General features: G+C 43.3%; 1 protein-coding gene across 2 annotated transcripts in view; it reads right to left on the reverse strand.

The window, feature by feature from the left end:
- RCAN3 (RCAN family member 3) overlaps nt 1-26,283 on the reverse strand; it is a 39,718-nt gene that overhangs the window by 9,901 nt on the left and 3,534 nt on the right. Inside the window, exons 1-2 of one of the 2 annotated variants that reach the window (XM_027965518.3) lie at nt 25,467-25,711; nt 16,802-17,042 (exon numbers count right to left, since the gene is read on the reverse strand). In XM_027965518.3, coding sequence (XP_027821319.1) covers nt 16,802-16,996 — 195 coding nt within the window. In that variant the 5' untranslated portion in view covers nt 16,997-17,042; nt 25,467-25,711. Of the gene's footprint in view, nt 1-16,801; nt 17,043-25,466; nt 25,712-26,283 lie in introns of those variants that run through there. The other variant, XM_004005113.6, reaches the window with a different exon arrangement.

Below are 26,283 nucleotides of genomic sequence, written 5' to 3' on the forward strand. Positions count from 1 at the left end.
CTGATGTTCAGGCTGGTTTTAGAAAAGGCAGAGGAACCAGAGATCAAATTGCTGACATCCGCTGGATCATGGAAAAAGCAAGAGAGTTCCAGAAAAACATCTATTGCTGCTTTATTGACTATGCCAAAGCCTTTGACTGTGTGGATCACAATAAACTGTGGAAAATTCTGAGAGAGATGGGAATACCAGACCACCTGACCTGCCTCTTGAGAAATCTGTATGCAGGTCAGGAAGCAACAGTTAGAACTGGACATGGAACAACAGACTGGTTCCAAATAGGAAAAGGAGTATGTCAAGGCTGTATATTGTCACCCTGCTTATTTAACTTCTATGCAGACTACATCATGAGAAACGCTGGACTGGAAGAAACACAAGCTGGAATCAAGATTGCCGGGAGAAATATCAATAACCTCAGATATGCAGAGGACAGAAAGTGAAGAGGAACTAAAAAGCCTCTTGATGAAAGTGAAAGAGGAGAGTGAAAATGTCGGCTTAAAGCTCAACATTCAGAAAACAAAGATCATGGCATCCGGTCCCATCACTTCATGGGAAATACATGGGGAAACAGCGGAAACAGTGTCAGACTTTATTTTTTGGGGCTCCAAAATCACTGCAGATGGTGACTGCAGCCATGAAATTAAAAGACACTTACTCCTTGGAAGAAAATCTATGACCAACCTAGATAGCATATTAAAAAGCAGAGACATTACTTTGCCAACAAAGGTCCATCTAGTCAAAGCTATGGTTTTTCCAGTGGTCATGTATGGATATGAGAGTTGGACTGTGAAGAAAGCTGAGCTCTGAAGAATTGACGCTTTTGAACTGTGGTGCTGGAGAAGACTCTTGAGAGTCCCTGGGACTGCAAGGAGATCCAACCAGTCCATTCTGAAGGAGATCAGCCCTGGGATTTCTTTGGAAGGAATGTTGCTAAGGCTGAAGCTCCAGTACTTTGGTCACCTCATGCGAAGAGCTGACTCATTGGAAAAGACTCTGATGCTGGGAGGGATTGGGGGCAGGAGGAGAAGGGGACAACCGAGGATGAGATGGCTGGATGGCATCATGGACTCGATGGACGTGAGTCTGAGTGAACTCTGGGAGTTGGTGATGGACAGGGAGGCCTGGCGTGCTGCGATTCATGGGGTCGCAAAGAGTCAGATATGACTGAGCGACTGAACTGAAGTGAACTGAAAGATTATATTATGTAGAGTTCATATTATAAAATCAAATGTAAAGTATGATAAAATGAATGTACGGTATAAAATGATAAAAACATGACCAATGATTGAACAAGAACATCACTATCATTTTGAAGTCCTCAGCATGCCAGAGGTTTTACCTCCGTCCTATTCCTTTTTAGCTTCAAAGTAATTATTTTCTGGAATTTCAAGCTTATCTCTGTTTTTATTTATCGTTTTACAACATTTATAAGCTCCTCTACAGACTGAATCATGTTGCATATATTCTTCTATAACTTGCCTTTTTTCCTAAGATTCTTCCTTGTTGCTGTGTGTAACTGTGAGCTACCCTCTTCAGGACTGTATAATATTCCAGTGTACAGCTATACCACAATTCCTCTAATGCTGCTGGAATCTGGACTGCCTTCAGGTTTTGCTACTGCAATGCTGTTATGAACATCCTTGGTACCCATGTGCATGGGTTTCTCTGGTATACACACTACAAGTGGAATTACTGGGCCTTTGCTGTTCATTCACTGAGTTATGCACCACTCTCTGACACCTCATGGACTGCAGCACACCGGGCTTCCCCGTCCGTCACTATCTCCCAGAGTTTGCTCAAACTCATGTCCATTGAGTCAGTGATGCCATCCAACCATCTCATCCTCTGTCACCCCCTTCTCCTCCTGCCCCTAATCCCTCCCAGCATCAGGGTCTTTTCTAGTGAGTCAGCTCTTCACATCAGGTGGCCAAAGTACTGGAGCTTCAGCTTCATCATCAGTCCTTCCAGTGAATATTCAGGATTGATTTCCTTCAGGATTGACTGGTTTGATATCCTTGCTGTCCAAGGGATTTGCAGGAGTCTTCTCTAGCACCACAATTCAAAAGCATCAGTTCTTTTGTGCTCAGCCTTCTTTATGGTCCAACTCTCACATTCGTACATTATTCCTGGAAAAAACATAGCTTTGACTATATGGAACTTTGTCAGCAAAGTCACGACTTTGCTCTTTAATACGCTGTCTAGGTTTGTCATAGTTTTCTTTCCAAGGAGCAAGCGTCTTTTAAGCAAGCATCCTGGGCCTCAACACTGACATATATTTTACTTTAGTAGATGATGCCAAATAGTTTTCCAAAGTGTTTGTACCAATTTACTGTCTAAGAGTGAAAGTGTGTTCTAGTTGCTTCATATCTACGCCAGCATTTGATACAGAACTTTAAATTTTTACTAATGCAAAGTAAGGAATATGAAATAGGCTCTAATTTTGGTTATAATTCACATTTCTTTGAAAAATAAAGACGTTGAACCTCTTTTCATGTTCATGGGTCTTCTTGGGTTCCTCTTCATGATATAGCTTCCCAGGTGGTGCTAGTGGGAAAGAGCCTGCCCGCCAACGCAGGAAACAAAAGAGAAGCAGTTAGATGCCTGGGTCAGGCAGACCCCCTGGAGGAGGGCACGGCGACCCACTCCAGTGTTCTTGCCTGCAGAACCCATGACACGCATGCTCATATCTTTTGTCCATTTTTCTACTGGGCTGTCTCTTTTAATTGAGGAATGGGAGTTCTATAGGGGTACTAATTCTTTGTTAATTATAGGTGCCATAAGTACTTTTTCCCAATTTTTTTTTTTTTTGAGAAATACAAGTTTTAAATTTGAACCTTGCTAAATGTATAAGACTATGTTTTTTCCTGTGGTCATGTATGGATGTGAGAGTTGGACTGTGAAGAAAGCTGAGTGCTGAAGAATTGACGCTTTTGAACTGTGGTGTTGGAGAAGACTCTTGAGAGTCCCTTGGACTGCAAGGAGATCCAACCAGTCCATTCTGAAGGAGATCAGCCCTGGGATTTCTTTGGAAGGAAAGATGATGAAGCTGAAACTCCAGTACTTTGGCCACCTCATGCAAAGAGTTGACTCATTGGAAAAGACTCTGATGCTGGGAGGGATTGAGGGCAGGAGGAGAAGCGGACGACAGAGGATGAGATGGCTGGATGGCATCACCGACTCAATGAACGTGAGTTTGGGTGAACTCCGGGAGTTGGTGATGGACAGGGAGGCCTGGCATGCTGCGATTCACGGGGTCCCAAAGAGTCGGACACGACTGAGCGACTGAACTGAACTGAAATGTATCCATTATCTTCCTCTTGTGTTGCGTTGTGTCTTGAGAAATCCTTGTATACTCTGAGATCACAATGATGTTCTCCCCGACTGTCTTCTTAAAATTTTATGGTTTTACCTTTCATATTTATCTTCCCTGGTGGCTCAGAGGTTAAAGCGTCTGCCTCCAATGCGGGAGACCTGGGTTCGATCCTGGGTCGGGAAGATCCCCTGGAGAAGGAAATGGCAATCCACTCCAGTATTCTTGTCTGGAGAATTCCATGGATGGAGAAGCCTAGTAGGTTACAGTCACAGGGTCGCAAAGAGTCGGACACGACTGAGCGACTTCACTGTCACCTTTCATATTTAACTCCATACTCTCCATAAAACTGAAGTGTATGAGATGCCCACCCCACTCCCACCAGTAACCATCTTTTTTTCTATCACTCTAGATCAGATTGTATTTTTTTAGTATTTCATATCAATGTACTTTTGGCAGGGGGGAGGGTCCTGGGTTTTTTCCCTGAGCATAATCATTTTGAGAGTCATATTATTGGGTTGTCTTTTATGGTCCTTTTTATTATCAAGTAGAATTCCACTGTAAGGATATTTATGCATGTACCTGCTGACAGGCAACTGGGTTGTTACTAGTTTTGAACTATTTCAAATAAAGCTGCTATGTACATTCATGTACAGGTTTTGGGTAGATATATGATTTTATTTCTTTTGGGTAAATACCTGAATCATATGCTAGGCATACGATCAACTTTTCAAAAACTACTAAACTGTTTTTCAGAGCTGTTGTATATTCACCCCAACAACGTATGAGAGTTTTAGCAGCTCTGCATTCTCATCAGCACTTGGTATGGCCAGTCTTTTTAAGTTCAGCCATTCTACTGGGAGTACAGAATTATCTCACTGTAGTTTTAATTCATATTTCCCTAATGATTCCTGACACTGACATCTTTTCATAAGTGTATTTGCCATCTCTATAACTTTGCCATCTCTAGGTCAAATCTTCCCCAATTTTTAACTTAAAAGTGATAGTGAAGTTGCTCAGTCATGTCCGACTCTTTGCGACCCCATGGACTGTAGCCCACCAGGCTCCTTCGTCCATGGGATTCTCCAGGCAAGAATACTGGAGTGGGTTGCCATTTCCTCCTCCAGGGGATCTTCCTGAGCCAGGGATCGAACCCAGGTCTCCCACATTGCAGGCAGAGGCTTTAACCTCTGAGCCACCAGGGAAGCCTAATTTTTGACTTAGGCTACCTTATTAAGTGGTAAGAATTCTATTATATATTTTAGATATAAGTCCTTTGTCAAATCTATGTGTTTTAAATGTTGTCCTTGCTTTCCTTTTTCATTATGAAAAGTATTTTTTAAAAAGCAAATAAAAAAATTTTTTTTAATAAAGTCCATGTGTTGACTTTAAAAAACTACTTTGTGCTTTTTGTGTCAAATTGAGAAATCTCTGCCATACCCATGGTCACTAGGATTTTCTCCCATGTTTTCTTGTAGTTGTTTGATAGCTTAGTTTTTACATTTAGGTCTAGGATCCACTTCAAGTTACTTTTTGTATGTGAGACAAGAGTTAGAGTTCACTTTTTCTTTCCCCATATGGCTATCCCTTTGTTCCAGCACCCATGGTTGAAATAATTATCCTTCCCTCAGTACGCTGAAAACTAGTCAACATAGTTGAAAGAAATTAAAGACCCAAATAAGTAGAGACACAACCACTTCCTCTTCAGGGAATCACCTGTTTGACATTATTGATTCTATGTATATTTACTCTCAATTTCATTAATTCCTACTCTTTGTTCTTTGAGTTTTTCCTTTTTCTATTGCCTTAAGATGGATGCTGAGTCTATAATTTTTCAATTTTCTCCTTCTTAATAGAAACATTTAAGGAATATATATTTCTAAATATTATTTTTTTAGCTATTCCCACAAGTTTGAATATATATTTTCATTATTATTTGATTCTAAATATTTAGTTTAATTTCCATTATGATTTCTTCCTTGTCTCATGAACTGTTTAGATATTTCTTAAATTCCAAATAGGTGGGAGATTTTGCTTGCTATCTTTTTAACATCTCATTTATTTTCATTATGATCAGAGGTTTTTATCCATAGAGATATCGATCCTTCAATATTTTTGAGACTTGCTTTTGTTACAATATTTCATCCATTTCCATAAATCTGCTATGTGTGCTTGAAATGTCTTTCTGTAGCTGTTGGGTGCCGGGCCATAAATATGTTCAGTATATTAAGCTCGTGTTCTTTAGAAGTTCTATATACTGATTTCTTTTAGACGGGGTGTCTGTTTGAACTACTGATTACCAATAGGCTTGTTAAGATCTCCCACTATTAGGTGGATTTATTTTTCCTTGTAATTTGCTCACTTTGGCTTCATACATTTTTACGGATATGTTCACGAATCTGTCTGCCAATGCAGGAGACTAAGATCTGATCCCTGAGTCAGGAAGAGCCCTTGGAGAAGGAAATGGCAACCTGCTCCAGTATCCTTGTCTGGAAAATCCCATGGACAGAGGAGCCTGGCGGCCTAGAGTCCATAGGGTCACAAAAGAGTCAGATATGATTTAGTGACTAAACAATGAGAAAAACAAAAAACAAGTTTAGAATTGTTTTGTCTTCCTTGTGGACTAAATCTTTTATCATTAGCAGCCTCTCTGTTTCTCTAGGAATGTCTTTTGTCTTAAAGGCTGTTTTGTCTGATATTAATACAGCTGGTGTAGCTTTCTGTTGGTCATACAGTCGACTGTTGAACAACCAAGGGTTAGGGTCACCAACCCTGCCCAGCTGAAAGTCTGCATATAACTTTGCAGGGGCCCTTCGCATCCACGGTTCCACACCCATGAATTAAACCAACCATGCAGCCTGTATAGCACTATAGTTTACTGGGGAAAAAAATCTGCATATAAGAGGGCCTGTGCAGTTCAAATCTGTGCTGTTCAAGAGTCAACTGTATATTGCACAGAACTCAATTCCTATCCTTTATTTCTGAACTTTATGTATTCTGTTTTAAATATACCTCCTAAAAACGTGTGTAGATAATTAGCTACTTGATAATCACATCCTTCTTCCTATTTCCTTTCAAAACAATTGTTAAAAGCATTCCAGAAATACGCCATAACTGAATGTAACATGCAGATGACAGCAATAAGTTATAGGTATCTCTCTCTTCTAAATCCCAATATGTGTGCACTGATCAAGAATTATTAAAAAATGCAGCCAATCAGGAGTTGATGAGACTTTTTCTAAGTTTTGCTGTTTTTTTCCCCTCTCTTTCACATGCATTTCCCCCTTAATGCGGCATAAACCCAGCTTATGGACTGTGTGACTCTAAGGTCCGAGGTGAGCAGAAGATATGAACAGTTAATGCAGAGGCAGAACTTTCCCTGTTTCCTATTTGAGGAAAAAGGTCAGCGCCCTTGGCTGGTGGCTCTGCCCCCCCACTGTGTCCACAGACATCAGCACGTGGATTCCTGAGCTGTCCCTCACATCCCGTTAACAGCACAAAAGGGCTTTAGAAGAACAGAGACAGGAGGCAAGGGCTTCTTCTATGGACATGGGCTTGAAAGCACCCGGGACAAACAGAATCCATTCAGAAACCAAATTCTTCTTGTCCCCCTCCTTAAACTGTTTTAGAAATAATGCACTGGAGCTGCCCTGGGCCCTCACTGAGGCATGTGGGCTCTCCATTGCTGGGTTCGAGTTCTCTCTGGTTGCAGAGGGTGGCTTCCTCTCCAGCTGCGGTGTGTGGGCTCCTCTTGTGGGGCAGGGGCTCTAGGGTCCCCAGGCTCAGCAGTTGGGGCACAGGGGTTCCAGAGCGCACATGGTCAGTCCTTGTGCTGAGCGGGCTTGATTACCCCGCAGCATGCGGGATCTTATTTTTTGGCAGGCAGATGCTTAACCACTGGACCACCAGGGAAGCTGTAGAAATAATTCCCTTTTATAGGTTCCTGAATTCCCTAATGATATAAAAGTAACACCATCCTGTTAAACAGGGGACAGTTGCACATTTATTCCCTAGAAGATCGCGAGGATCCCATAAAATCCAGAGCATCACTGACCACTCTACTTCTTCAGAGGTCACTTATTGTTCATCTCTGGCAGTACAACAGTTATAAGGAAAGCAAATAATTTGGCCTAAAATCCCAGGCTTTTCCTGTTATGTAAGTTTTCCACAAAAGAGAGACCAGAGCTGCCTTCATATGCAGAAATCACTCATGCAATAAATGAGCAGTAAAAATGACTACAAATAGCTTGCACCTAAAATATGTTAAGGATAACACACAACCAACACAGTTTCTTGGGAACTCGAGGTTACTCTGCAGCTGGGCCTTGGGTGCACTAAAATCACTGAAGGGGAAAACGGGAAGGCCAGATAGGAAAATAGGCTTCAGGGAGTGACAGGTAAGGACAGCTGCTAGAAGCACGTTTCTCAACCTTTCCAGAATTACGGCTGCTCTACCCTTCGGTCCCCTGCCCAAGGCAGAGAAGGTGGTGTTCATCAATTCACTGAGGAACAAGCTATGAAAATGATTCTGCTGCACCCGTCTGCCTTGAACCAAAAAATGCTGAGGCGTCCATCATTTCTGTACATTAAGTTGGAAAGTGAAAGTCGCTCAGTTGTGTCCGACTCTTTGCAACTATACAGTCCATGGAATTCTCCAGGCCAGAATACTGGAGTGGGTAGCCTTTGCCTTCTCCAGGGGATCTTCCCAACCCAGGGATCAAACTCAGGTCTCCCGCATCGCAGGCAGATTCTTTACCAGCTGAGCCACAAGAGAAGCACAAGAGTACTGGAGTGGGTAGCCTATCCCTTTCTCCAGCGGATCTTCCCAACCCAGGAATTGAACCAGGGTCTTCTGCATTGCAGGAGGATTTTTTTTTTACCAACTGTGCTATCAGGAAAGCACAGAAGTGACGTTTCAATCCATTCAGCAGTGAAATTATCTTTGGAGTCCTAAGGCAAGAGAATTTCACATTCTCTTTCTGTAAATCTGAGATAGAAAGTTCCACCCATCCAGAAGTCCAGTGGCTACGGGTTCACCGACGCCAGAGGCAAGGTTATTGGTTTTGCCTTTCTTCCCCATGGCTAAGGTGGAAAGGATTCTGTGATGACACTTTACAGAAGATGTGTGCACAGTGCAGAAGTCATTTTCCAGCAGCTGAGCGGGTAACTGCTCACCCTAAACACCGAGAAAACGCAGACTGCCACTTCAGGAGGCGAGCGAGACCCACAACCACAGCCACCACCTGGTCACACTAACAGCTAAGCTCAGACGCATACACACCTGTGCACACACACACACTCACTCACACACTCCCTCACATAATCTGCAAGTCACAAAGGTACTGACTGCACTCAATGAATGATATTCAAGCCCTGCAGCCCATCAGTAAACAAAAACACTCCATTTGGCTTTTCTGGGGAATATCTATTAGAGATGCACAGTCTTCAAAACCATAACTATGAGAACTTCCAGTGAGGTCCCAGCTGTTGACAGCCCCCCAGCAGCACCCATGGCTTTTGCCTTTTTGCTTTTTTTCAGCCTAAAGTTTGTTTAGTTGTTTACTAAAGACAGCAGGGAAGACAGAGTAGCAGATTTTAAGGCCTCCTGGAGGAAAGCACAGGTGGAACAAAAGTAGGGAGAAAGGACAAATGGAGAAGCAGAGAATTCTGTCTCCAGTGAACGGTCCTCTGGCCACCCCACTGAGCTACTGTTTTCATGGGCGCTTTGAAGAAGCAGTCCGATTACAGGGCAGTTAGCCAATCTAAGACTCAAAGCGGCCTGCAAAAACACTTCAGGTTTGCAAACGCATCCAGGTACCTGGGCTCAAACAGTTTTTTTCTAAAAACATTTATTTGCTTATTTATGCTACACTGGGTTCTTAGTTGTGATATATAGGGTCTAGTTTCCTGACCCAGACCCCCTACATTGGAGCACAGTGTCTTAGCCACTGGACCACCAGGGAAGTTCCCACAATTTTGATCTAAAACATCAGAGGTTGAGGAAAACCACAAACATGAGTTCTTCCCCTAAAAACCAGGAGAATTTCCCCAGCAACAAGGAAACAGCTTCAGTCGCTCTGTTCCCAGTCCTCAGGCTGCAGCTGTCAAGGGCAGTACTGTCCACCGGTGCGACTGCACAAGGAAACCTGCAAAGCCCCTCTCTAGGGTGGCCGCCCGGATCCTCACTTCCTCCTTCTCGCTCTCCCACGAAGCAGGAGACACCAGGGAAGTTCAAGTTCAGCCTGCAGTCTCCAAGAGTGTGAGCATCCTGAAAGGCGGGGAAGACTAGGAACTGTTTCAGGCTGAAAGAGGCGAAATAAAAGAGACTGGATTTTTGTTGTTATAAAGGACATTACTGGAACCATGGGCAAACTTGAATGGGGTCTGAGGATTAGAACCGTGTAATGTGTCAATGTTAATTTCCTGAATTTTGTTTTTGTTTTGTTTTCTTAGAATGCCCTTGTTTGCAGCAAATACATATTAAAATATTGGGGGTAATGGTCACCATGGCTGGCAACTGACCCTTAGAATGGTTTAGAGAAAAAGTCCTTTGTACACCCAAACTAGTGAAAGCAGTTCTATTATTCAGTGACCTCAAGTGTCACTTCTGCAGACAGGCTTTCCCTGACCACTCTGGTTGAACATCGTCACCCATCAAGCCAGTCTCTAGCCCTCCTCTGTCTTTATTTTTATTAAGTAATTTTGTTTATTTCTTTTTGGCAGTGCTGGGTCTTCGCTGCTGGGTAGGATTTTCTCTGGTTGCAGCCGGTGGGGGCTACTCTACAGCTGTGATGCACGGACTTCTCACCTTGACTTCTCTCCTTGTGGCCCACAGGCCCTAGAGTGCACGTGGCCTCCGTGCTGGCGGCGCCTGGGCTCGACAGCACAGCAGGCTCAGTGGTTGCGGCGCACGGGGCTTCGCTGCTCCGCGGCTTGTGGAATCGTCGTGGGTCAGGGACTGCACCCACGTGCCCTGCACCGGCAGGTGGGCTCTTTACCACTGAGCCCCCAGGGAAGCCCCGCTCCACAGTGCTTTCTTCTTCATGTGTGTGTTCAGTCACTCAGTCATGCCTGATGCTTCGCACCCTGTGGACTGCAGCCTGCCAGGCTCCTCTGTCCATGGGATTTCCCAAGCCAAGAATACTGGAGTGGGTTGCCATTTCCTCTTGCAGGGAATCTTTCCAACTCAGGGAATCAAATCCACATCTTCTGCATCGGCAAGCAGATTCTTTAACACCGGGCCACTGAGGAAGCCCATTTTCTTCATTGTACTTGTATTATCTGAACTTCTGATTCACTTGTTTGCATGTTAAATATCTTCCTCTTCTAATGTTCCGCTGGAGCTGGAGCTTCATTGTGTCCACCACTGTCTCCCTAGAACCTTTAACCATGACTGCTACAACGCTCATTAAACACTTACTGAATACACAAATCAAGGTCAGCTGTAGAGTCTGTAAACCGATGGTCTTCAAGAATGTGACAGCTCACCTGACTATATTCAGTGATCTCTTCATATGCCTGACAGTTCGGATAACTAAATTCCTAACTAAATGATCTAAGACACTTTTCAACTCTTGTTTTTGAGACAAAGTATTCACAAGGGAAGCTACAAACATAATAGAAGATAAATGAAGATAGTTTCATTTCAAAATCTTACGTCTGAAAATTCCGAAATGTTCTATCTAAGACGAGGTGTCAGAGGACCCAACACGAGTCCAGGAACTTTGCTTCTGGTCCACAACAATGCTTGGTACAGAAATTGAGAGGAAACGTCTAGGAACATTACAGAAAGTTTGCACTGCTATAATATTCTTACTGCATTTTATAAATCTGTGATAGTCTGGGGGAAAACCTGGTCCTTCACAAAGCAATACATTTGAGAAGCTTTTATCTACAGTTTATGCAAAAGCGTGCTAAAAGGAATACAAATGTTAACTACCAGACTGGCAAAAATATTTATTTCTGAAAAAATAAAGTACTGGTGATGCTACAGAGCAATGGGAACTCTTTCGCAGGGCTGGTAGGAATGCAAACAGTTGCAGCTTCACAGACTATTTGACAGTCTCGGCTAAGACTGTGAAAAAGCACAACCTGACGAGCCAACAATATCATTCCTGTTGACATACCCTGAGAAGACTCCCCCACTTCCACCGTGACGTACACAAGACACACAGAACATTCACAACATCGCTGCTGCAAGAGCAACATCTCAAAAATAACCTAAATGTCCAACATAAGAATGAGTAAATAATGGTATATTTGTAAACTAGGACAGTATCTATAGCAAGGGAAATGCAATATATATTTCAATATGGACTAATCTTATAGATACAACATTGAGAAAAAAAACTGATCTAATTATGCCTTTTATATAAAATTTAAAAATGTAAAATCTTATGTATTTCACTGGTGTTAATAGTTTTCAGCATACGGATCCTGCATATACTCTGTTGGAGCTAAGTATTTCATGGTGCTATTGTAATGTCTTTAAATTTCAACGTCCAAATGTTGACTGCTGGTAAACAGACATGTGGTTGCTTCTATGTATTGACTCTGTATCCTACAAACTTCTTAAACTCACTTCTCGTTGTTGTTCAGCCACCCAGTCATGTCTGACTCTTTGTGACCCCGTGGACTACAGGATGCCTGTATAAAAGGTCAAACTCATTTATTAGCACAGTTTTTGTGTAGATTTCTTTCTAAAGAGACAATCACGTCAACTGAAAATGGAGCAAAATTTAAGAACTGCACATACACATACACAGAGTATTACGTCTGAACTGGAAGAAATGCCAGTGCAGGTATCTGCCAGTTTTTAAAAGTTTGTTTTATGCCACTTTGCTTTCACAAAGGACCTGCACTAGAACCTATTTTCCGTAACAGAAAGAAGTCCAAGGGGGATTTTTCCTTTTATGAAAAGAGGTGAAAAATCACATTCAGCATCTGTCTTGCAGCAGCTGTCATGGAGGCAGCATGCCCCCGGAGTGGCGAGAGCGGCTCCACCAAGCTCCTTCCTAGGAAACGACCCTCAGCTTCCAGCATCAAGCACATTAGCCTGGAACTGGGTCTGTGAGCATCTGTGCTTTACCTTAATTTATTTTGCGCATCTGCTAGCAAGACTGCCCCCAAGGAACTGCTTTTCTGCTTTATACCATTTCAGCTTATAAAAGATTTCATAGGAAAACTACTTTCAGAGAGAGGGGGAAAGTAGACCATTTTGGCCTACAAATACACCAATTTCATATTCACTGGAAGGACTGATGCTGAAGCTGAAGCTCCAATACTTTGGCCACCTGATGCCAAGAGCAGACTCACTGGACAAGGCCCTGATGCCGGCAAAGATTGAAGGCGGGAAGAGAAGGGGACGACAGAGGATGAGATGGTTGGATGGCATCACCGACTCGATGGACATGAGTTTGAGTAAGCTCCAGGAGTTGGTGATGGACAGGGAGGCCTGGCATGCTGCAGTCCATTGGGTCAGAGAGTTGGACACAAGTGAGCGACTGAACTGAACTGAACTATAATAAAAGGTTAAAATTCCATGGGAAATGATAAACACAGAGTTCAGGATAATGGTTATCTCTGGGAGAAGAGACAAGAGGCTCAACTGTATTAGTAAGATTTTATTTGCTAAATTGGGTGGGCCTGTAGTTTTCCTTTACATTAGTCTTTACCTTTTCACACAACCTAGAAACTGCCCCCTTTTTGAGAGGTTGAGATAGTGCCTCCGCACAGGAAGAATCACCAAACTTGGAAGTCATTAGCCTGTGTCTTCCCTGGGCTCCTAGGGAAAGTGGAATCCAAGGCAAGGGCACACACAGGAAGCTTGTTTTGGGAAGTAACCCCATGGGATAAGGTTGGAAGAAGGAAGACAGGAAAAGTCTGTCCTCCTGTCCAGGTTGTATTACCAAGCTGGACACCTCTGTGAGCAACGGGGGCTTGATCCTGCTATGAGCCCTGGAAGGAGCCAAGGAATTGGGGGCTGGAGAGTCAGAGAAGGAGGGACTTACTCACTGGCTTTGGCCCCCGCACTGGTCAAGTCGATTTGCATTTCCCTAATTATTTGTGACATTGAGCATCTTTCCGTGGTTACTGGCCATTCTTTGGAGAAATGTCTATTCAAATCCTTTGCCCAATAATTGGTTGTATATACCCAATTTGGTTTTTGTTGTTGAATTTTAGGAGTTCTTTATATATTCTGGGTATTAACCCCTTATTAGATACATGATTTGAAAACATTTTCTCCCATTCTGTAGGCTGCCTTTTCTCTCTATGAACAGTGTCAACTGATGCACACATTTTTAATTGTGATGAAGTCCTAAGGTGTCTGTTTTCTCTATTGCTGCCTGTGCTTTTGGTGTCCTACTGGAGAAATTAACACCAAATCCAATGTCAAGAAGCTTTCCCTCTATGTTTTCTTCTAAGTTTATCACTTTAGCTCTCACATTTAGGTCTTGAATCCATTTTTAATTAACTTTTGTATACCGTGTAAGGTAAGGGTCCAACTTCATCCTGTTGCATGTGAATTTCCAGTTTTCCCAGCATTATTTGTTGAAAAGACTGTCCTTTCCCCATTGAATGGTCTTGACATCCTTGTTGAAAATCATATGACCATATATCCAAGGATTCATTTCTAGACTCTCTGTTCTATTTAACTTGTCAATACATCTACCTTTGTGGCAGGCTTTCTTTTTTTTATTTTTTAATTGAAGGATAATTGCTTTACAGAATTTTGTGGTTTTCTGTCAAACATCAACATGAATCAGCCACAGGTGTACACATGTCCCCTCCCTCTGGAACCTCCCTCCCATCTCCCTCCCCATCCCACCCCTCTAGGTTGACACAGAGCCCCTGTTTGTTCATCTTTATGCCAATACCACACTGTTCTTTTTTTAACTGAGATACAATTGACATTAAGTACCACACTGCCTTGATTACTATAGCTTTGCATTAAGTTTTGAAATCAGAAAGTGTTTGAGTCCTCCAACTTTGTTCTTTTTCAAAATTGCTTTGGTTATTTGGAGGTCTCCTGAGAGTCTACAAATTTTAGGAAGAGTTTTCCTATTTCTGCAGGAAATATCTTTGGGATCTTGATAGCGACTGTGCCAAATTTGTAGATTGCTTTAGGTAGTACTGACACTTTAACAATATTTAGTATTTCAGCCCACAGATATGAATATCTTTTCATTTTTTTGTATCATCTTTAATTTCTTTCAGCAATATTTTGTAGTTTTCAGTGAATAAGTGAAAAATGGGTTCTAAAAGCAAGCTCAATTACTCTGTTACTCTGAAATGACTGTATAGAAGACCTGAATAGGATTTCTTCTAGCTCTAAACTTCTATGATTCTCTAGTATTTAATCTAGCCTTAACGTTAACTAAATTTTTACTAATTCTTGGCCAGAATGGTACTACAGATTCAATTAAGTATTTACTGAAACTGTGTTACCTTCCAGGCACTGTTAAAAATACAGTTCACTAAATAGAAACATTCTTCCTTTGAATCTCCCTTTTCAATTTCCAGATTTCAAACAAATCAGTTTCCTCAAAAGACTTATTTCTTCTGGATTGAACGCTGTATCAGAACATTCAACAACTGATTAGGAGAATCAGAGGATTTCAGTTAACTTCTAAATATCATTTATTTTTCTTAAGTAATATGTTCTATTAATCTTTAAATGGAGGATATAGAAACCAGATGCTTGACAGGAAGATTTGTATCATGCATATGATTACACGGACCAGAGAGAAATTTGGGCCAGTGTATCTGAAATCATAATTTCAGGCTAAATCTCCTACGCACTACTGAACCTCACTGAGCTCAGTACGTCTGTCTCTCCATCATAACTCTGTATCACTAATCCTCAACAAATATCTTACAGAATCAAAGATGCCCTAATATATCCCAAACTTTGTCGTTAGAAAAACAAATCTACAATTGTATGGTAAGTAGGTCAGGAGAAGCAGTTTTATGCACAAAGGGTAGTGCTTTGCAAACAGACTAATCCAAAAGCGACATGCATTTCTTTATAAAGTCAGGTCCCAGCGGGAGTGCTGCTTTGCATCAACGTTTACCAAGATCCCTCAGACACACAGACCAAAGCAGCAAGGAGAAGCACTCCAATTTCCCCCACCAGGCCACCGTGGAATGAAACGCACACACACGTTCTCTTTTTTATAGGTAAATAATGAATGAGCTAAAGAGTAGACATCTGCAAAAAAATAAATAAATAAACTCAATCATTTTGCCCTGGGGCAGGTTGCAGCAAGCAAAAAAAGAAATACTGAGAACTCTGTTAAAATGAAATCACTGCGCTCATACTCAGTTAGCTAAGTCGTGTCTGATTCTTTTACAACCCCGTGGACTGTAGCCCATCAGGCTCCTCTGTCCATGAGATTTTCCAGGCCAGAAAACTGGAGTGGGTTGCCACTTCCTCCTCCAGGGGATCTTCTCTACCCAGGACTGAACCCATGTCTCCCGCATCTTCAGCACTGGCAGGAGGATCCTTTACCACTGAGGCACCTGGGAAGCCCCAAATGAAATCATAAACAGTCCTAATTATGTTATTAGCCTCAGAAAAAGGCTTAAAATAAGTTCTTCTTTTGTGAATTTACTACCAAGTAATAAGAAGTGAGGCTAAAAGTCACTTAGCTTTTCTTTAACCACAAGTTACAAAAATGAACGACCGAGTGTATCAATGGATGAACTTATTAAGACTTCATTCAGCATTCACTATAAACCAGTGCTTCTCAAAATATTTATGGGCTAGGGCCGGATTTTAAGCATTTTCTATCTGTTGCAGGCTGAAATTCTCATGCTGCTGCTGCTGCTAAGTTGCTTCAGTCGTGTCCGACCCTGTGAGACCCCACAGACAGCAGCCCACCAGGCTGCCCTGTCCCTGGGATTCTCCAGGCAAGAACACTGGAGTGGGTTGCCATTTCCTTCTCCAATGCATGAAAGTGAAAAGTGAAAGTGAAGCCGCTCAGTCGTGTCCAACTCTTAGCAACCCCATGGACTGCAGCTCATCAGGCTCCTCCATCCATGGGATTTTCCAGGCAAGAGTACTGGAGTGGGGTGCCATTGCCTTCTCTGATATTCTCATAAAACATAATAAAAATCCCAGAAGGCTGAAAGTGAAAGTCGCTCAGCCGTGTCCGACTCTGAGACCCAATGGACTGCAGCCCTCCAGGCTCCTCTGTTCATCGGATTATCCAGGCAAGAGTATTGGAGTGGGTTGCCATACCCTAATCCAGGGCATCGTCCCAACCCAGGGATCGAACTTGTGTCTCCCTCATTGCAGGCAGATTCTTTACTGTGTCTGAGCCACCAGTGAGCCCCAAAATGCCAAAGCAATGTCTAAAGTTTGGTGCACACTTCTCTACCTGCCATGGACCAATAACAAATTTTGCAAATAGGCAGCTAGCAACTGCTTCCCCGAATCCACACACATTCAACACACTAGCAAAGACAGAGAAAGGTAGGAGGTATGCCTACCTTCTGCTCCGGCACCTCGAACACTGCCTCATGGACTCTGCAAGCAAAAAGTGAGGTAGGCAGGTCACTTAAATCCATCATCTCTTCCAAGTCATCTTCATTTTCACCAAAAACCATCTCTTCTTCCTCTTCGTGGTCAGTGCTGCAAAGATCTGACTGGCTATCATTCCAAGACTTCATAGCGTCCCTCAGCATTTTCCTCTAAAAGCAGATCGTCTCCGTTTTTAAAGTTCGAGGATGTCTACCAGGCATCAAGTGTTTAAAAAAAGAGAAAACAACAGAGATAAGATATTGAAGGTCCAATAAGGTTCCAATCAATTCTCAAGACAGCAATTCATCAAAGGAGGCAATTTTATTCAGGAAAGATCAATCAACTCATCAGGGTCCTCAGCAATGAATTCTATATATACTAATTTGATTTGCTTAGCATATTTTACATAAGATATTTCACAGGCAATGACTTATTATGAAAAATAAAGGCTGGAAGTTTCCTAGTGAAATGAGGTGGTGGGGGCAGGGGGCGGATAATACAAAAGGAGATACTATCAACATACACATCTGTTTACAAGCAGGGGGAAGGAAAACGTGAACCAGAACCTCCTTCCCATATTTGTTTGGGATTTAGGTCCACAACACTGAAACTTGGCAGAGCAGAAGAAAACCCACACGGATTCACTCACCATCTGCACCCTGAAATATGGCCTGCAATGAGCTGACTTCACCTTTTTTAACCAATCTGTTCTTTTGAATATACTCTCGAAGAATTAAGTTACACAGAACCCAAAGCTCTATATAAAGTCGGTCCTTGTTAATATCAGAAATATTAGCTACAGGCAAAATCTGACATAGAAGACAATTTAAAAAATGTCCTTTCAATGAATGCTTAAAAATAAATCCCTTTACCAGCATGGAGCGGATAGTGTCCCTCTGTTAAATAATGGACAGCAACTGCCTTATAAGACTATTTTTACCCGTTTTTATCTCTTCTGATGAACTGCACATGACACCCACCAGGCAGGTGCCTTGAACCTTACACATTTCAAGATGCTGGAATTTAAGTCATTACCTATCAGGCGCAAGAAAATTAAATAAGCATGATTATTACTACCTCAATATTACCTAATCTGTGATTTTTCTCTTTTATTTCAAAGAACACGAAGTTGCAAATAGATTGCTTACAAAGAGTACAATATAGAATGTTAATTATGGGGAAAAAATAGTGATTTCCCCCAGTTATCACACTATATCAATCAGGAAAGGCTAATTCTAAAAAGTAAATCTTCACTTGTTTTTACAAACATTTTCCGAATCTATACTGCATGCCAGGTACAGGGAGCCATGAGATGAATAAAGCATGGTTCCTATCCTCGAGGAGCTCCCACCCAGCAAGAATTTCTCCTCAACGACACCAACCACCTCAAAAGGATCTTGGCACCCACACATTTTTTTGTTTTCTGTGTGCTTTTTTTTTTTTTTTTTAATTTGGCTGCACTGGGTCTTAGCTGCAGCATGAGAACTCTTTTTTTTTTTTTAATTGGAGGATAATTCCTTTACAATGTTGTGTTGGTTTCTGCCATACAACAACATGACTCAGCCGTAGCTACACATAGGTCCCACCCCCTTTCCGATCCCACCCCTCTAGGTTGTCACAGAGCACCTAGTTGAGCTCCCTGAGTTATACAGCAACTTCCCACTAGCTATCTATTTTGCATACGGTAATGCATACGTTTCTGCTCATCTCTCATTCTTCCCTCTCTCTCCTTCCTCCTGGCCCCCCGCCACCAGCCCCCGCTGTGTCCACAAATCTGTTCTCTCTGTCTGCATCTCTATTCCTGCCCAGCAAGTAGGTTCATCAGTGCCATTTTTCTCGATTCCATATATACATGTTAGTATATATTTTTCTCTTTCTGACTTACTCCTCTCTGTATAAAGGCTCTAGGTTCACCCATTCCCCTAGAACTGAGTCAAATTCATTCCTTTTCACAGCATGTGAACTCTTAGTTGCGGCATGCGGTATCTAGTTCCCTGACCAGGGGTCAAACTCGGGTCACTGTTTTAGAGCTCAGAATTTTTTTCCCCCCTCTTTGGCTGCCCTGCACAGCATGTAGAATCTTAGTTCCCTGACCGGGAATCGAACCTGTGCCTCGTGCATTAGAAGCACACAATCTTAACCACTGGACCGCCAGGGAAGCCCTGCCTCCTATAGTTTTAATGTATCGGTCTCCACCCAGTCTTTCTTCTTCCTTAGCAAACATCTACCTGAGTCCCTGCCCCCACCCCACCCCAGTTTTGAAAAAAGAAAAATTTTCCATTTGGAGTCTGCCTGCCCCTCAATCCACCTCCCTGTGTCTCTGCTTCCCCTTTTCTAGAGGCATCCTGGAAAGAGGAATCGCCTTGACTCCCATCACTCCTGAATTCCAGGCAGCTGGACTCCTGTCACCACCTTCCGGCTGAACCGGCCCCGACTGGACAGCAGCAGCCTCCTCGGGGCTGGCACCTGCCTCCGGACGGCCCCGGTCCCACCCATCCACCGTGGGATGTCTCTGTGCCCCTGCCTCCCAGCTCTCCTTCCTCCTCATCTGTCCTCAAAGTGGCTCCTCTCTCTCCACTCAGCCTTTACAACTCTGTCTCCTTGAGGTTTCAACCCCATCCTCTTTGTCATCTTACTCTTCCTGAGCGCTTTCATCCACGCCCCAGCATTTAACTACGCTGCCACCAGTGTTTCTCAACTCTGCTTCCTGCTTCCCTGTGGTTCACCCGCATGACATGTGTCTATCAAGACAGTCTCTTGCTTCCAACAATTATTCTTCAGCCAGGAAAGATGTCACCGAAGTGAAGGGGGAAGCAGGATCTTGGGCACTGGAGGGGATGGTGGTTTGAAAAACAACGTGACCCTGAGAGATTCTAATCTGCCCTCAAGTCCTTCCTGCCTTTGCACACGGAAAATCACAGGTCTGTGTGAGTTACATACCTGGACTCCGCCTCTCCTGAGATCTAGACTTGCAGACTCGTCTTTTTAGCCTTCCACTGAATATGCCTAACTGGGTAGCGCACAGGCAACTACAACTGTTTAAAATTTCTTCCAGTAGATTATTGTGCTGGAAATCTCCAATCTGGAAAGCGGCCTGATGGGGGCACATGGTATCTCACTGTGACTTTCACTGTAACCTTTTCAAGACCAAGTTGTGTAGGGTAGTCTGTAGGTTTCACAGCACTTTGTTCATTTCGCTGGTACAGTACTTACGATTGTTCACAAATCACTCTTAGCCACCAGAGCGTAAGTGCCTTTGAATCCCTAGTCCCTGGCCCAGTTTCTAGCTCACAGTATATGCTTAATACGGATTGCTGAATGAAAGCAGATAGCGTTGTGATACGGCAGCACAGACAAAGGAAAATTTAATTCTGCATGAGGATGAAAGACAGCGTCTCAGAAGAGAATCTCAGCAGGAAGAGAATGGGGTGCATTCCAGGCGAAGTCACCAGTCCATGGCCAAAGGCGGGGAGACAGAAAGGTCAGCAGGCACAAGACATGAGGTCTGCCGTGGCCGGAGCAGACCGTGTTTGGTGGGGATGGCGGGAGACAAAGTCAGAAAGGTGGGCTTGGGCCGGGCTGCCTTGAAAGCAGGGTTGCAGAGTTCTGACATAGAAATTAGCCAAGTTTAGGGCTTCCCTGGTGGTCCGGTGGCTAAGAATCCATTGCAGGGGACACCGTTTTGATCCCTGGTCCATGAAGACTCCACATGCCGCAGGGCAGCTGACCCCGGGCGCCACAACTGCTGAGGCTGCACTCTAGAGCGGAGCTCCCCAGCTAGGGAAGCTAGCACAACGAGAACCCCACACCCCACAGCCAGAGAAAGCCCGTGCGCAGCAGTGAGGGCCCAGTGCAGACAAAAAGAGACGAAAATTTAAAACTCAGTCAATATCAGCATGGTAGTGAAGGTTTTAGGCAATTTAACTTTCAGTATGACTACAAGTGGGCGGTCTTTTTATCTCTTATCTCTTAAGAGACACGAATGCTTTATTCCCCGCCCCATTAAGAAGAGGCAAGGAAAACACTGGGCCTGGTTGGAGAGTCAGGGAGCTCTGAATGGCTAGATTTTAAAATTTGAGAAAGTCAAACTATATTTGGTAAGATTTTCTATTGGTCTCAAGTACCTTCTTCCAACCTCCAAAAAGAAAAAAAAAAAAATCAGAGCACAAGAAACAATCCTTCACCTGACTTAAAAAAAAAAAAATTCTTAGAATGTTATACCTTCATTTCCTGTTTTCTACCTTCATTTCAGGGCAACTTTTTCTTTTGATATAATTTCAAACAGAAAAACTATAAGAATAGTACCAGAAATTCCTGTATACCCTTTTCTCAGAGTTACCAATTACTTACATTTTGGCCCATTTTAAAAATCATTCGCTCATTTTTCTATATATACGTTTTTCCCTAGAACCACTGAGATTAAGACAGTATTGCTCCTTTCACTCTCAAATACTTCACTGTATAAGAACAAGATCATTTTCTTGTATAATCCACAGTTCAATTCTCACAACCAAGGACTTTAACAATGATATATCACTGTTACTGAAATCAGAGTCTATTGTCAAGGTTTGCCCGTTATCCCCTATAACTTACATAGGTTATTTTACAGGTATTTCCCCTTCAGCTTTTTTAGATGATTGTTAAATTATTTGCCTTTCATCAAAAATTATTTCAATGATCTTTATAGTATTGCTACATTTTCTTCACCAATACATTAGTGTATATTTGATCCAGTTTAAAAGGATGGATTAATGAAATCCCTACAAATAAGTCAGAACAATCTTTAAATATATATCTCAGGAAGATTCAGGCTTGATAATCAGAGTTTTCTAGATTTAAACTCTGTCTCCTGCCCCGAGTACTCCTGACCCAGGGATTGAACTCACGTCTCTTGTGTCCTGCATCGGCAGGTGGAATCTTTACCACTGCACCACCTGGGAAGCCTGCCCCCAGTGCTCGATGTTAGGCACATTAGTACACCTCCTTTTCTGTTTCCTCAACTATAAAATGGGGATAATAATAATCCTTATCCAATAAGGATATTAGAAGTTCTAAATCAGAGAATACATGTTGTGTGCTCAGAATGATGCTTTGCATATAGTTGGTGATCAATAATTAACTATTTTTACATAGGCACAATCTATGCCAAGATATTTTTGGGTGGAAAGGATCCCAATAACATTAGAACCTTTGATGGAACTGATATTAAAATTACAAAATGAGAAAAATACACACCTAAATGATCTAATGCCAGGTAACAAAAAGGACAAAAATAAAGCTAAAAAACCAAAACTAACACTTTGAATCATTTCATGAAGACTGTTCAGTCGCAGCTATCAATAAAACCAGCTCCAGAGCAATGACTGGTGTGGTGATATAGCTCCAGTATGAAACCATGTAAACATTTAAAACCAGAGCTAGCTGAAAAAGTCCATGGTGCACTTTTCAAGGACCTCGAAGAACTTTAGGTTGTAATTCAGCGCATGCAGTATTAGAGACATCATCTTTCACCTGATGGTTCTCTTGCTAAAGGCCTGCTGTGAGAGGTTTTTTTGGGGGGGGGATATAGCTTAAATCAACATTGTCAACCATTTCATAATTTTCTGATATCACAAATGCAGCTACATGTGAACAGAGATATGATCAGAATCAACCAGTGGAAAAAACAACCTTAGCACATCTGTAAAGAAATCGTAAGTTATTTCAGCTGGTACTTAAGAAATAGCTTGATTTTACTAAGAAAAGAATTTACAGAAGTACACTGCTTCAATGTTGATATTACAGGAGTCTGTTAACTCTGCTCTGCTGCAACCCCTACAAGACTAAGGTGTCCCTCAATTTCCTAACTCAGGGAAAATAGATCGGAAAGGGCTGGACCAATATCCATCTGCTTTTATAAGCAAAAGTCTGCGGTAATCAGGGTTTAGCATCATCTGCAGCACAACTGTAGCTGTGGCTGGCTTCTGGCAAATTGTTTCCTCATGGAAATATCAAATGAGTGGAAAACTCCAAGTAGCATGACCATCTGCTCAGATACAAGCCTTGTGACAAAAGTGATCATCAAGGGAAAATGTCAAGCATGTGAATCTGACTTTGCATTTTAAACTCTGATCAGGAAAAGGTAAATTCCTCTTCCAGGATTGAAAAATAATAATAATTTTTCAAAACAGTATGCTTCTCAACTTGGTGAATATTTAACATACCTTAGCTAGATGCAACTTATTATTTTCTGACGTGATCAATCAATACTGGAAGCAAACAAATACCTTATTTCCAGCTCCACAAGTGCCCTGCTGAATAACCTGGGAAAAGTCATCTGGCTTTTTGGGTTACATTTTTCCTCTCAATATATAATGAGGAAAATACTCAGAGATGTTGTTGAACTACTAGATACCTTTTAAAATTTCCATATTATAAGTTTAGACTAAATTCCTTTTTTTTTTTTTTTTTTTTTTTCAAAAAACGAACCCTCTGGATTGTCAGTGTGAGGGTTTCAAATAGCTTTCTTGCAAGTCTGTTATCTTTCACTTCCTCCCCATTCACTACTTACAGGCAGAAAATCTTACTACTTTCTAGTAGTTGTGGTAAGGAAAAAAAAATCGTGCCATAGTAAAGGTGAAAATTAGATTTTTGAATTTTGTATGTTTCAACGGCCTGTGCCCTCTTTTCATATGTAATTCAGAAAGGGTCCTGTTATAATTACTGAGATGCAGTGAAGTACTTTTCAGCAGGAGAGAGAAATAACAAGAATGAACTGACAGAACAAATGAAAATAACTGGTTTTAAAGAACAACTGAAGTACAGATATAAGGACTGATGCTATTTCTTTCACAGCATATAATTCATTTCCCTTCACTATAACCTTTACATTCGAGGGGAAAAGTGGAGATACACTGTCTGTCTGGCCTCCACCTCCTGTAGTTCTCTGGTCTAGATAATAAATGGCATTGAACTTTAGAGCTCCCATTATTTCACAGACTTCAGCCTAATGGATTTCCAGATCACACTGTTTTTCATGATGCTTTCAACCGCTATATCCTCCAGCACCATACAAAATCTGTACTCACTTGTAACCGTTAACATGCACGTGTTTAGATGTTTTACAAATGTTATAATTCAATAGCGGAAAAAAAAATCTTGCCTTCTCAAAAAGCACTGAGATCTCTTCCCACTCTAAGAAAGAAGTTTTGCTAACCCAGTAAAACATAAAGCTGACAGCGTGGCTAAAGATGGGGACCTGAGTTTTCAAGCCTTTCACTGTCTTCCTGCATCAAAAGTCCATTTCAAGAAAACCAATACAAAATCCCCACCAAAAAGCACGACCTTCAGGTGATACACAAACATCTATATTCTGAGTCTTAATATTTTGTGTTTTATAATTTAGTATTTTGAATCACAACTAATGAAACAGTCTTAATCATTTTAAATCCTATGTAATCACAGCTACAACGAGTCATGCGTGTGTTCTCCATCGGTTCTGACTCTTTGTGAGCCCATGGGCTGTAACCCGCCAGGCTCCTCTGACCATGGGACTTTCCAGGCAAGATTACTGGAGTGGGTTGCCATTTCCTCCTCCAGGGGATCTTCCCGACTCAGGGATCGAACCTGCGTCTCCCGAGTCTCCTGCACCGGCAGGCGGATTCTTTACCAGGGAATCCCTCAATCAATTATCAAATAGTACATGTGAGACTCCATGAAATGCAGAGACTTCAGGCTTCTGCGGTGGCTCAGCGGTAAAGAATCCAACTGCCAGTGCAGGAGACGTGGGTTCCATCACAGGGTTGGGAAGATTCCCTGGAGAAGAAAATAGCAACCCACTCCAGTATTCTTGCCTGGAGAATCCCATGGACAGAGGAGCCTGGCGGGCTACAGTCCGTCGGATCGCAAAGAGTCGGACACGATTTAGAGACTAAACAACAACAGGTAACTTTCAATAAGAGGGAGTTAATACTTTTGAGCACTGCAGTAAAGCATCACGTTAAATAATTCGGTTAGTATCTGCAACACGGACCTGAACTGCTCCCTGCCCTAGGCTCCTAATCTCCTGAAGGAGATGATCAGATTTTGCACGGAAGCTGAGACGAAGCAAGCTGAAAACAGACCACTACTGCTCTATTGGGATTATCCCTGGTGTTGGCCCAGGCAGCAGAAGGAAGCAGACAGACAAGTTTCAAGAAGTTATCCAACAGGTAATGCGATGGTTACACACGCACCACTGAGAAAAGAGAGCAACCACAACAACAAAGATGGGCTTCCACCTTCTGGTCGCCCCGTTTTACCATCTGCCCGCCTTCTGCGTTCAGGAGCAGGTTGGACCTGTCAGCTTTTCAAAGGGTCAAACAGCTGTTGGGAGGCAAATCCTTTCTCTTGGTTGTGTTCTGCAAATACATCATCCCAGAGCTGTCAGAGAAGACCCTGGGCGCGAGAAGGGCTGGACCTGGGAGGCAAAGGCGCAGCATCTCTGGGGTCTGGCGCACAGGAGCGCCCACCCCTCCAGGGCACAGGCGGACTGTTTCTTTCTTGTCTTTTTTTTTTTTAACTTTCCACACCCAGTGCGCCCCAATCCTCCCGAGCCGGGTGCAGAGCCTGCTCGGAGAGGCGGGCGCGGGCCCCACCCGGCGAAGCGAGACTCACCTGCGCGAGTGGTCGCCGCAGCAGGCAGGCAGGTAAGGGAAGGAGAGGCCGGGGCTGCCAGACGGGCTACGCGGGAGCTCGGGGGTCGCAAAGGGGCTGGGCCTCTGGGGAGACACGGCGGGAGATGGCCGCGGCTGAGTCTGTGCGGCGCCGGTTGCCGGGCCGCCACGCCCTCGACCCCGGCGCGAGCTACTCCCCGGGCGCAGGGCGCGAGCGGCCACCGGGCGAGCTGGGCGGTTGGCGTCGGGCGCGCGCGCCCGGCCCCGCGCGGCTCAGCTCCGCCTCCGGCGAGCGCGCGCGGCGCAGGCGTTCGAGGTCTGCGCCCGGCAGGGGCGCGCCGGGCCCCTACGCCAACAGGAAGCGGCCACGCCCCTCGCGTGCGGCCGTGTGGGCTGGGAGCGGCCGTGTGGGCGGGGCGCGGCCGCGCGCTCTTGGCTTGCGTTCCGGGGTTTTCTCTTCCGCGGAGAGCTTGGGGGCTCGGGCTGTCACGCTGGGTGGGTGGTGTTAAGGTTCCCTCGACCGCGCGACCTTAGGCGATCTTTGCGTCTAGGCGATTGTGACCAAAAATAGCTTATCTCTCTCTCTCTTTTTTTTTTTCCTGTTTGGCCCCATTATGTCGATGGCAAGAATAATTAGTAGTAATATTACGAACATTTACTGCGAGCCAATTACTATGTACACTGCACCGCTTGCTTTGCAGGATTTACCTCATGTAACCTCGCAAGCAGCGAACCGAACAATGTTATCCTCCTTTTATAGATAAGATGGGCTTCCAGGGGCTTAATTGCCCATGGAGAGGCAGCTAGTTATGTGGGTG

The sequence above is a fragment of the Ovis aries genome, chromosome 2 (assembly GCF_016772045.2).
Source record: "Ovis aries strain OAR_USU_Benz2616 breed Rambouillet chromosome 2, ARS-UI_Ramb_v3.0, whole genome shotgun sequence".
NCBI classification, from domain to species: Eukaryota; Metazoa; Chordata; class Mammalia; order Artiodactyla; family Bovidae; genus Ovis; species Ovis aries.